This window comes from Limulus polyphemus, unplaced genomic scaffold, assembly GCF_000517525.1.
Source record: "Limulus polyphemus unplaced genomic scaffold, Limulus_polyphemus-2.1.2 Scaffold482, whole genome shotgun sequence".
NCBI lineage: Eukaryota > Metazoa > Arthropoda > Merostomata > Xiphosura > Limulidae > Limulus > Limulus polyphemus.
The window spans coordinates 409097-421614 of record NW_013666092.1 but is presented as its reverse complement, the minus strand read 5'-3'; the positions used below and the strand labels follow the sequence as shown (position 1 = coordinate 421614).

Genomic DNA, 12518 nt, shown 5'->3' with positions numbered 1-12518 from the left:
AAAATGTGAGAAAAATGTGTATTAGAGAATTCTCTGACAATTCATTATTTTCATATAGTTAACATCCATGAACTGTCTGTGTCTCTTGTGATAAACTGCCTGAATCAGTAAACTGGATTCAAAGGGAGTGTTTAGCTATATGCAACTGACTTTTACTTAACCTTGTATTAACAAAAGTGCTGTTTACTGTAATAATGTTTTTTTGTGAACCTGGATATATTACTTATATATATTATGTTTATATACCATCTGAAAAACAGTAACAGAAATTTGTTGAGAACAAAATTTCATAATAAAACTATTTAACCCTTTCACTGTGGCAGGTACATATATGGCCTCTAAATGTTTTTTTCTGTTCACTGCATTAACTCATCAGATTCAATACTACCTACTAAATCCACAAAATAGTCCTGATTTTTTTCCCAGCTTTGACAGCTCTTGCTGACACAGTAGCAAGATTTTGTTGTATAAGCCTCTCTGACATCTTGTGGGAAACTGAGGCATAGAAGGGGGAAATAATTGACTTACTGCATGACATCATATAGCAGAATGTTGATGGACAATATTACCACAAAAATTTACAATACAACACATCTTGTGGAAAACTGAGGCATAGAAGGGGGAAATAATTGACTTACTGCATGACATCATATAGCGTGATAATATTGTCCATCAACATTCCTGTTGTATTGTAAATTTTTCATCTTGTGGGAATTCTAAAAGCAAAAACCCACATGTGTATCAGCTGCACTTAACAGAAAAAAAAATAGAGACCATACATGTATCAGCCATAGTGAATGGGTCAATAAATGAAATTTTGAAAAAACATCTTTCCTCAGGTTTGTATCCATATACAATAAAACGTGGATGATTAAATTACCTTTAAAACCATTATCTTAAGATTTTTTTATCTAAAACATTTCCAGAAGCAACTTTCCACTTTGATAAATTAGTTATAATGAGAGAGATAATGATGATGTATATTAAAGTAGAAGGTCACTTCTGAAAATGTAGAAGCAAAAAGTTATACAATTCAAATATTTTCATTTGAAGTTAGTAGTCATGTAGTTGAGGTAACTTATGTGAAAAAAGTAAATTCCAGTATGAATTTTCACACTTAAAAAATTTAAAGAGCAGCTCTAAAAGTCTAGCACTGCACCATATAAAACCTGCAACAAAAAATTTATGTTTCTTATCAAATGAGGTTATTAATACATATTTTTAACTATATATGTGCAAACATTCTGATGTTTATTTAAAAACTGTCTGGAAATGCAAATATTTTGGTAAATGCTGCACAATAGTCAACTAGAACAACACGAAATGCACATAAATCAACAAGTATTATCTACTACACACAAAATAAATGTTATTCAAAATATTTTAAAACAAACTATCAGCTATATCGTGTAAAACATAACAAAACAAAAATAATCTTTGTAGTATACAGATTAATTGCTGTTTTAGGCTAAATACATTTAAAGTAAAAGGTACCTAAACCCAGAAATTTTCGTTGTAATGAAAAAATTTGAATTTGTATATTTCTTACCTATAAATTAAGGTTTTTTTTTACAGTTAATAACAACTACACTCAGTTAACTTCTTTCTTTCTTTCACTGATTTTGTTTTGTTTTGGTTTAATTTCCTGTTAAAGGAGAAAAATTTATTCTGTGCAAAACATGCAAGTTACAAACAAAAAAGTACTTTATTGTCATTAGTTTAAATGGTTAGTTTACATATTCAAAATAAAAGTTGTAAGCCTTTTAACTACAGAGTTTTTACTGTAACACTTGAATAAATAGACAACTTTCAAACATATACTACAAAAAGACTGTACTTCCCAGCCATTGAATGTAAAGAACTGGCAATGTTGACTGCTCTTACAGAAAACATCAATGTATAATAAATAGAATATTCATTATATGCAGGTTAGTAATATCAAGCATTCAATTTTAATGTATAATAAAAAGAAAATTCATTATATGCAAGTTGGAAATATAAAACATTCACTAATAATGTATAATGAAGAGATGGTTCATAATATACAGCTTAGTAATATTTCTGATGTGAAACTTGTACAATGATCAGACCGTATATAAATGTTAAAATGATATTACTCAATTAATTCTTTACACTTATATAATACATTTCACTCTCAGCATTACAAACTGTCAAACATTTGTCAATGTTATAATTTCACCAATGTGACAATATTCATTTACAATTATCCTCATGCAAGTCTTTCAAAGTACAGAGCACTTTTTCTGTCTGTATAACATGGCTATAGAGTTCAAAAGGTGGCATCTGTAACAAGTCGCAACAAGCACCTAATAAAAGGTTAAAAGAATAGGGAAGTTTTTCTACTTCAACTTTTGAAACTTGGCGAAAAGTAACTAGACATAGGTGTTTTGTCCAGTACATTGAATGTGCACGAAAAAACTGAATCAGTTCTTCTTTGACCTCAGGGGAACTCCAAAAGTCTATGGTTTTAGCAGTTGAAGATCCATTTTTGACTATGTTGGTTATATGTTCTAGTGCTTTATCTTCCAGTGCCCTTTCCTTTTTACCCAGTTTTACTAACAAACTTTGTGTAAAAATGTGTGGACTGGTAATAAATAACACAGTAGAGTTCCTAAAGTCTTGATGGAGGGATGGATACTGAGATTTGTGGGCTAATTTCCTTTCAACAGCTAGTCTTCTTGGATATGCAGTTACAGATAAAAAAGAATGTAGTGATTTCTTCAAATAAATGCCTTTTTTGTAGCATTTGTTTTGAAGATCCTGATTTGCTTCTAATATATTACTTGGATTTTCTTCAGTTTTGTCTTTCTTTGCATTACAAAAACTGTGTAGTGAAGAATGGAATTCTGGAGAAATGGACTGATTCATTTGGGATGAAGGTTTATTCTGTTCAGTGTTAGTACAATCAGTGCTTGTTGGAGTTACTGTCTTTTTGTTTAGTCTAACAAAAGAATCTTGCAGTGCTAGATGGTATTTTCTTGAATGGCAACGATCTGAAACCAAATCACAATGTAAGTATAAAGTTTTTAAGATTATGTGAAATGTGTATAAAAGTAAACACAAGATCACTAAAAACATTTCAATGCAAGATTAACCAAGTATCCTTATAAAAACAAAATCTAGCATAATCTTCTTAATATATTCTTTCATCAGTTTTATAACACAGAATTTCTGTTATTTACAATGCATCATAATTAAAATACAACTACCTTAAAAGACAAAAATTAACCAGTACATTCCAGCCATTCCATAAAAACTAGTATCACATAGACAAGAAAATGTATGTTTTGAAATATTACTCTTTACTATCAACAGTGAAACATCGGGAACACCAAGTTTTCGTATGATGTGGTTTAAGCCAACGATGGTTTCATCTAACATCTAACAGACTGTATTCTCTATATAAGTATTCTTGGATGATGTAAGAAATCCATAAGTAATGTAAAATATGTGTACACTGCTGCACGTGCACATACACAACAACAAACATACCACCATCTGCAGATTCAAATATTTAACTCTGCCAGTAATATACAGAAGCAATCACAGGTAGAACTAAAATCTTTCTTCTGCAAGTTGCCTAATATGGATAACTAGTCATGCTACCTATTACAGTATGATCAATATACACAGAAAGAAACATAGGACAACTACAGTAAAATACTGCATTAGCCGACTACCAACAACAGAAATTACATTGTTTGCTGCTGTCACTTTTAGGTTGAAAAACCACTACTACTGTCATTGACATTGCAAAAAAAAATTAACAGAGACAAAATCCAAGGAAAGAAACAATTTTCTATTGTGATTTATCTCAGCCAGGGTTATCTCTCATGTTGTTTAAGGACCATTGCATGTCTTCCAGGGGGTTCGCTACATGCATTCCAGGTCTACAGGTCATTCACACATATACATACACACAAGTGGTTTCTCAAGTAAACACCTACCAATGTCCTTAATAACATTTTACTCAAGTGCTTAGACAGAAGAAATTCACAGACTTTCTGCACTTAAGTGCATTAGATATGGAAGCTGACATTATCAATGATTCTACCTATTAATGATTGAGATATCTTATAACATGAATCATACAAGCTGTAATTATCAAGAAGTTAATAATAAATATTTTATGGATATATATAGATAGACAGATATAAGTGTAAAATTCCATTTAATAATACAGAAAACAGATGTACAACTTTTCTTTTGGTCTTTGGTGACACTTATAACCATCCTAACTGAGGTAACCTTACAGATTTGAGGTGACCTGCTCTGCAGAAGTACCTTTCTGGAGCTCACAACAAAAAGGTTACTACTTCATTTTGGATTTTGGGCTTCATCTGTTATGTGAGGCTACAAACTGTGGTCATAAAGTTATGCTAAGAACTTAACCAGTTTCAATACCAGACACATTTCTTCAGAGATTGACAGCTTCAGTGATTTCCTAAACAGCTTAAATATTCCACAATTAGTTGATCTTTATCTGGCTTGGCACAAACAATCAGATAGTGGAGTGTTCATGGTATTTTTCTCATCATCAATTGGGTTGAGATCATGTGACACTTTGATTTTGTTATTCTGTGATTCACTCTTCTGAACCTTTGATTCTTGGTTCAGCCAGTGAACAGCATATTGAACAGTGACATATGGCTTTAGCTTGCTAACATGTATATCATGCAATTGCACACCACTTAATTACTGCAGCTCACAACATAATGGACAGAACTATCTAAAAATAAAACAGAGATCAATATAACCAGAACTGAGTTGTACCAAAGCCATATTCAGTTTCCAGTTCAAATTTACATTTCTTTACTCTCTTGATGACTGACTGCTTCATAACCGTTTGCTGATGCATAGGGTCTACATATTGTTGTGGACATCATGGCACATCAGCACTTATGGGCAATCACAGAAGAAACACCTTTTATTATAATTTTATAATGAAATTATGAACATATTAAAACATAACACAACAAATAAACAACAACTATGAAAGGGTCAGATTTTCATACTATAGTGGCAGATTTTCCTGATCCAAAGCAGTGACTTCAAATTTATTAAATTTGATATAATTAAAGCAGTAATAAGGCAAAAGAATAATGAAAGTTCACCAACTTGAAGTTTTCTTGGTAGCAGGTTCAGGAGGATGCCACTTTGAAGATACACATTGATAAAAGGCAAAGAATTCATCCACATCTATAATCTTGTCAGTGTTCCTAAAAAACAGATGTAGATTGTTGAAAGTACAACTCATATTTTGTTGTTTTATGATCAATAAAGAAAACAACCATTTATGTTATTTATTATGCTACTGTTACAGTATTCATTTCAGGTTTCAATTTTGATAGGCCATAAAACCCACCAATGACCATTTTGGTTGGTCAATATGTAGAAAATGTGGGCCATGATGGAAAGCACATACTTTATTAATAACTACTACTTAAAGAATTCAACTTATGTTATCATTTATATCACTTGCAGCTGTTATTGGCTTTCAACATTCAAGCTTATTTTTTCAAATAAAAAAATGTGTGCAATACTAAAGAAATAAGGAAATTCAGCAACAGTTGAAATCCATGAAAATGGAATTTATAAACTGGGGAAACCAATCTGTTAAACCAAAACTTAGAAACATTTTGTATATCATTTGAATTATTCACTTATAAACCTTAGTAGCCAATGAACCTATGCAATGTACGGTGAGAGGTTTTTTTGCTATAAAATTTTATTGTTGTTTTTGCTTTATGCAAAGCAGTTTTTAATCTTATTACCTCATCTTCTTGGTTACTGTTTGTAAATAGACAATAATATTGTTGTTCTTTTTACAACCAATTATAACATTCTTTTGATCTTGCATTTTCAATGGTGGCTAATTAATGTTATAGCAAACATATGACTTGGAAACAAAATCTCAAACATCTCACTTAATACAACTGTGTCTATCTTGACACAATGATATAGGATGACATGAGGAACGTCATAAAGGGTGGGGGTTTGACCTCCCCATCTTCTATATAAATAGATGTCAATACGTGTATGTATCTGTTCCTTATACATTTCCACATTTCTTGATCAATCAGCACCCAACATGACACAGCAATAAAGGATGACATGAGGAAGGTCATGAGGGGTTACTCCCCATCTAATTTCATACTGAGAGAATTCTTGAAAACAGTACGTCTTTCTTTTCAGTATTAGTATCCTTATGTGTTTTTATTAATGTTTATTATGCGTGTCTGTGATATTTTATACTTGCATTAGATTACAGATAATTAGAAACTTAGCAAAAACACAAAACTTAGCAGGAAGACCTCTATAACATGTGAAAACAACAGCAAATTGAAAAGTTAACATCAAATGCAAGTTAAACTTATTGAGATTTGTAATATTCTAGTTGTGTGTCAGGGTTTTAAGTATGTGTGGGCTGGGATTCTTCTACAATAAGTGAATAGCTGGTGATACATTTGGACAGTGCACAATCCATTTATTTTAAGATAATATATATTCAAAACAAGTCAAACATATGTAAAAAAAATTCTTTACACTATAGAATATCACACTTGTATCTAACACTAAATAATTCTCTTTTCTTGTCAAAAGTCCACACAGGCTAATTCAATCACTTTAGAATCCAATTGAAAAGACAAATTATTTTTCTCTTATCACAGTAGTATCAGTGGATAATTCACTTATGTTACACTGTGGGTTACTGCAGTTGTATCCTGAACCTTAAATAATTGTCTCCTTTTCATCAAATTTCACACAGGCAGGTTCAATTATTTTAGAACACCCTTTGATAAGACAAATTATTCTCCTTATCTCTGTTAAACTGTGAAACTCACTTTAATATTACTTCACTTTCACTAACTTAACACATTCTGACTTCGCTTTACTTTTGTTGGTTACCACAGTTGCATCCAGAGCTTAAATTAATTGTTTCTTTTTTTTTTCTCGAGAATCCACACAGGCTGGTTCAGTTACTTTAGAACCCAATTGACAAGACAAATTATTTTTCCTATCTCTGTTATTACAATACAGCTGTGAAACATACTATAGAAACCGCCCGTTAAAGTTAATCATTCACACACCAGTTAAGTTTATGTTTTCTTTCACTAACCAAATATTTTCTATCTTAACTGAAATTTACTTCACCTTTTCTCTTACTGAACTTATGCTTGCTAGTCTCCTATAAACATACCTTGTTCACTGAGGCCCTGGGTGATGCTATAATGTAACAGTACTCACTTAATGTAATGAGAAAAATACTGATGATTCGAGTAACTTGGCACCGACAATACTAGAACAAATGAATTGCACACACTCAACGTACGACTCTTAATGAGTTATGAAACCAAACTTGTAATAACTATCGCCTTTAAAATAATTACTTTTAACTCTCTTGTTATGAAAAGTAAATAATCATTAAATATTAAATCATCAAATATGCTAAATAATAACTCTTAAAACTAAATAGTCTTGTATATCCAACATTGTGTATGTGCATACTGTAATTATGTATGTTCATGTAAAAGTTTACTGTCAATTTTAAAACTAAAAAATACTGTTCAGGTGAATGCATTTACTAACAAATTATTTTCTCTTATAATATTATGAAAGAATATATTAGCCTTCTATGTCACAGATTAAATTTTCAGCTTTACTTTTGGTGAAATAAAAGTGTAATATTATCAAATACCAGTATCACAAAGTTTAATTCAGTGATATAGAACACCTAACTGGAAGAAGAGGTCTACCAAAAGGTATCAGATTAAAAGATGTCAGAGCCTAAACAGCAACGTTTTATAGCATAACCCTTTCGAGATGGGTCACAGCTGAAAGGCCATGACATCTTATTTGTTGACTTGTATTCAAAATTTTATTAAACTACTATTTCATGAATTTATGTCAATAAATTTGGTATCAAACTGTAGATTGTAATTCAAATTTTAGTATTATACATTAATCAATTTCTTAATTTAAAAGTAAAAAAACAAACAAAAAAAACAGATAAACATCGATTTTTGTGTGTCACGTAATATGTTGAATGCAGCACTGGTTCAAATTACCGATATTCACAAGATAGAATATAAATTACGATATTGCACATGTAATAAATCAAATACAGTGGCACCCTGCCCAATTCTTTGCATTTTTGGCAATGCTCCCTTATATATAATTACTTCTATATATGACATGAATAACCAATCGGAAGCTCAGAATATCCCCCTAGTGGCTTTTTCAGCCATTTCTTTTTTTGAACCAATATTCAAGGAGGTAGGGTGTGTTTTTAGTCTGCTCGAAATTTCACATTTGTTTAGACTAAAATACATCTTAGTTACTAAGCTGGTACTGACGTAGTTATTCAAACATCTGTATAAAACCTAAAAAAAAATATTTTGTTTCATACCCTCCACATGCAAAACTTTTAAAGGCTTAGCAACCTACGTAAAGCAGCAATCTAGTACAAATGTCATAACTAGAAAACATAATTGTTTGCTTTACTTCTGTGTTTACTGTTCTATGTTTTAAGAAAAATAAGTTTAAGAACTTATTTCTAAATAGCAATAATCTATATACATATATAATGTATAATAATTAAAATATGACTGTATTTTACAAAATACAAGTTTACTAAAACAAATCCAAGACAAATTACTTTGTACAGACCAAAGGTCAGTTTTATGTTATTTGATACGGAAACATGAGTGCACATGAGCCGCGTCATTGTAACTTCTGTTTTGTTAGCCAGGCATGACTGAAAGATCAATATAATAAAAATAATAAATATATATATATGTATAATGTTATGAAATTTAAGCTATTTAGTCTAAACATTTATGTTTTCATGTTCATTTTAGAATGAAAGAGGCATAATTTATATTTATTTCCTAGTTTTTTATCGTGGTTACGAGATCGGTGAAATCTACTGAACCAGTTCAGAGATTAATTACTGAAAATAACAGATAAAATAAAATTTTTTCTTAAGAAACATTTGATAACTATCTGGACATTATAAAGATTTTGCATGTGAAATTTGAAAATTTTCTGATGCATAAAAGTATTTTTAATCTTAAAATAAAAATTACTTTGCATGACAGATAGGAAACATGCAAAAGAAAAAAAGGCATGAGAAAAACAATGCTTTATAAACCTTAAGACTTAATTAAAAAAATTTTATAGTTTTGGGTATCAAAGCACTGTAACGTTTACTGATAATCTGCCAAATTTCATTAACATTCATTTACTAATTTAAAAATTATAGCATGAAAATTATAACAAGCACAAAACGGTTATGAGTTCAGTCCCAGTGACCGAGCCCATGCTGAAAAGGTTAAAATTTCTTTAAAAAGGGGGAAAATATTGAAATTTGAAACCATTTTATCACTCATCAGGGTTGGTAAACAAACATCATAGCAAAACCACTGAATCAACATTTTATACCTTGATGAAGTCTTTTTTTTGCTAACTTTACAGATTATTTTACCTTATTATTTCCTCTAGTTTTAATAATTTATTGTTTGAATTCTCTTATAATGTTATAGATCTGTTGGATTATTTAAGCATCACACTCTAGTATTTCATGAAAAACAAGATTTTTTGTGTACATTTTGTCATCACTTGCAAGTAGTCATTGGTTCAAATTTGGACTTGTATATATATTTTGATGTTATGTTCAAATCTGCTTCTTGATAAAATCTTATACAATAGACCATGTGAAAAAAAAACTGGTTCTGGAAGAAATATTCTTACATGGTCAAATGTCTGATCCTGCTATTTATTAACTGTGATGTCAGAGGTAAAGAATTGGAGGGGCAAAGACAAGTATGTAAAGATATAACATTCCATACAAAATGGTTATACAATGTTTTACTAAATTTTTAAATAACTCTTTTCAAAGGTGAAAAAACACCAAGAATAATATATTGTGGCATTGTCTATTGATTTTTAAATATATTTAAGTTGTATTTCACACAGACAGACATTGGTGTTTATATATACAATATTTTTTTTACCTTACGAGTCTTTGTAACTTGATGATTCTTACCTTTTATCTTACAACATATTACTATGTGATCCTGGTCCTCACCATACTTACCTAACAAATATTAAGTTAAAGTACTGTTGCCATTTACTACCTGATATGCTAGACATTATTAAACTAGGACACCATAAAACAAATCTTACGGGAAACAAAAAGTGGTGTATCTGGAGCTCAGAAACACATTTCTTGTATCAATATACTGCATCCAGTCTTCAAAGGAGAAAATGTTTACATCTGAAATCGAGGTTAACAAAATATTAATAACAATTGATAAACAGCACTTTCAATTTATTTTAATGGAAAATGTTTTGTAGGTTTCATAACATTATTTTACACAGATGTATCACTTTTTTTTCTTGTATTTGTTAACCAAATGCCAAATTTTACTTCAGAACGCATTACATTTTTATTTCCATTGATAACAGAAGACCCCTGTGAAGCATATTATGTTTGAAAAGAATTACACCAAAACAAAAGATTAATATTTGAACATATAAATTATTATAAAATATATATTTTGTAAGAAAGCTCATTTCATCAAGTTGTGGTAACTACGTTTTTTAAGTTGCTAAGATAAGAAGTTAGTTTAAGTATTCTTTTCAAGTAGCAGATTAAATTTTGTTTAATATGAAAAAAAGTTTTGTAAATGAAATGTTGCAGCATCTTTTAAGAAACAATGTCAGGAGTTAGAGAATTTCAAAGAAACAATGAAAGCAGTTTCAAAATCTTAAAGAGTGTGTCAGGAATTACCAAATCTTAAAGAAACAGTGTCAAGAGTTACAGCATCTTAATGAAACAATATCAGGAATAACAGCATCTAAAAGAACAATATCAGGAGTTACAAAATCTTAAGGGGACATCATCAGAAGTTGCAGCATCTTATAGAAGATCAAGAGTTACAGAATTAAAAAAAAAACATTGTTAGAAGTTACAGATTCTTGAAAATAAAAAGTGATCAGGAAGCAGCAACATATTCAAAAAACAATGTCAGAAGTTGTAGCATTTTAACCATCTCGCTACAGGCTTGGTCGAATCAGCTGAGCTTGTGACCACAAACTGACCTTTATAGTTTTAATACTATAACTTCTAATATGTTCTGTGTATCTTCATGAAGCAAGCTATCAGTAACTGTTAAACATTACAAGTCGTTCATAGACAAAAAAATCAGACATTTTAATGAAGTATTTTCACTAAAAACTTCTCTGTGAATATATGAAGTTAAAGTGTTGACATCACGGGCACCCTTCTTACTGCATTAAAATGCTTTCTATAGCAAGATGCCTGTAATATCAAAAATGAAGCACACAAAGCTGGAATCGATACTGAACATACTAAATTTCTGAATTTTAAGGCTGATGCAATAAACATCATAAGTGATAGAATATTGATCATCCTTCTGGGATATTTGGAATTTAGCAGTATACTACACAGGCATACAAAGATATCTGTGCACATACTTATAAAATCCTATTTCCCTCCCTTTCAGTAAACTTATTCATCTACCAATAAATACTCTTTATTCACATATGCTTAAATTTTAGTTATTTGTATTAAAACATAGAAGAATAAATAAAAAATACTTTGATAAACAAAGATTTTGAGTACTTAGTATTATGAGTAATAGTAAATTATTTAATAAAATTTAAAAACTAACTTTTTAAAAGGTCACGACATGTGCACTTTAACCTGCCCGCTTTTTCGAGTGCCTGTATAGAGAACATGACTAAAGTCAATGCCATTAATCCGGAATATCAAGACACCTGCTATTGCAAGATATATTTTGGTTATAAATAGTAGAAAAAGAAAGATACTGAAAAGGTCTGCCTTTATTGGTGCAATGCCCGTTGTTTTGAAGCAAAGTAATTAAAACTCGGATAACATAAAAATTCAAATTATAGCATACATTATAACGTTTATTTAAATAAACAAGAAGAGAGGCTACAGCAGAGGTTGGAGGAGAAAAACATGAAAAAGAAGAGAGACTACAGCAGTGGTTGGAGGAGAAAGAAAATAAACAAGAAGAAAGTCTCCAACAGTTGAGAGAAAGCTATCATACACAAATGGAAAAGATTAGTAAATTTCAAAGTGAATTAAATACATTAAAGGACAATTTACTGTCTTTTACACAGGGAGGATATATTAACTATGGACCTAAGCAGCCCCTTACAGACCCCGCAGCTAAACTCTAATGCAGACATTTTCAGTCCTGCCAGAAGTCACATTCCAGACACGAGTGTCAGCAATAGGGGTGATCTAGTACGCAGAAAGCCACAGGAATTTGATGGGAAGGCACCATGGGAAGCATATAGAGCACAATTTGAGCTCCTGGAAGAAATGAATGGATGGACAGAGAAGCAGAAAGCAGTGTACCTGGCAACGAGCCTGAAGGGACAACCACTGGACGTCAGGCACAACTATAGAGCACTGATAGCTGCTCTAGAAATCAGGTGAG

At 30.8% G+C, this 12518-nt stretch overlaps 1 protein-coding gene across 1 annotated transcript in view; it reads right to left on the bottom strand.

The window, feature by feature from the left end:
* Positions 1-714: 714 nt before the first annotated feature.
* The window catches only part of LOC111085579 (TATA box-binding protein-associated factor RNA polymerase I subunit B-like), a 69026-nt gene continuing 57222 nt past the window's right edge, over positions 715-12518 (bottom strand). The window contains exons 11-13 of the mRNA XM_022384783.1: positions 10210-10300; positions 5140-5240; positions 715-3014 (exon numbers count right to left, since the gene is read on the bottom strand). Of these exons, the coding sequence (XP_022240491.1) occupies positions 2215-3014; positions 5140-5240; positions 10210-10300 (992 nt within the window). The 3' untranslated portion in view covers positions 715-2214. The remainder of the gene's footprint in view (positions 3015-5139; positions 5241-10209; positions 10301-12518) is intronic.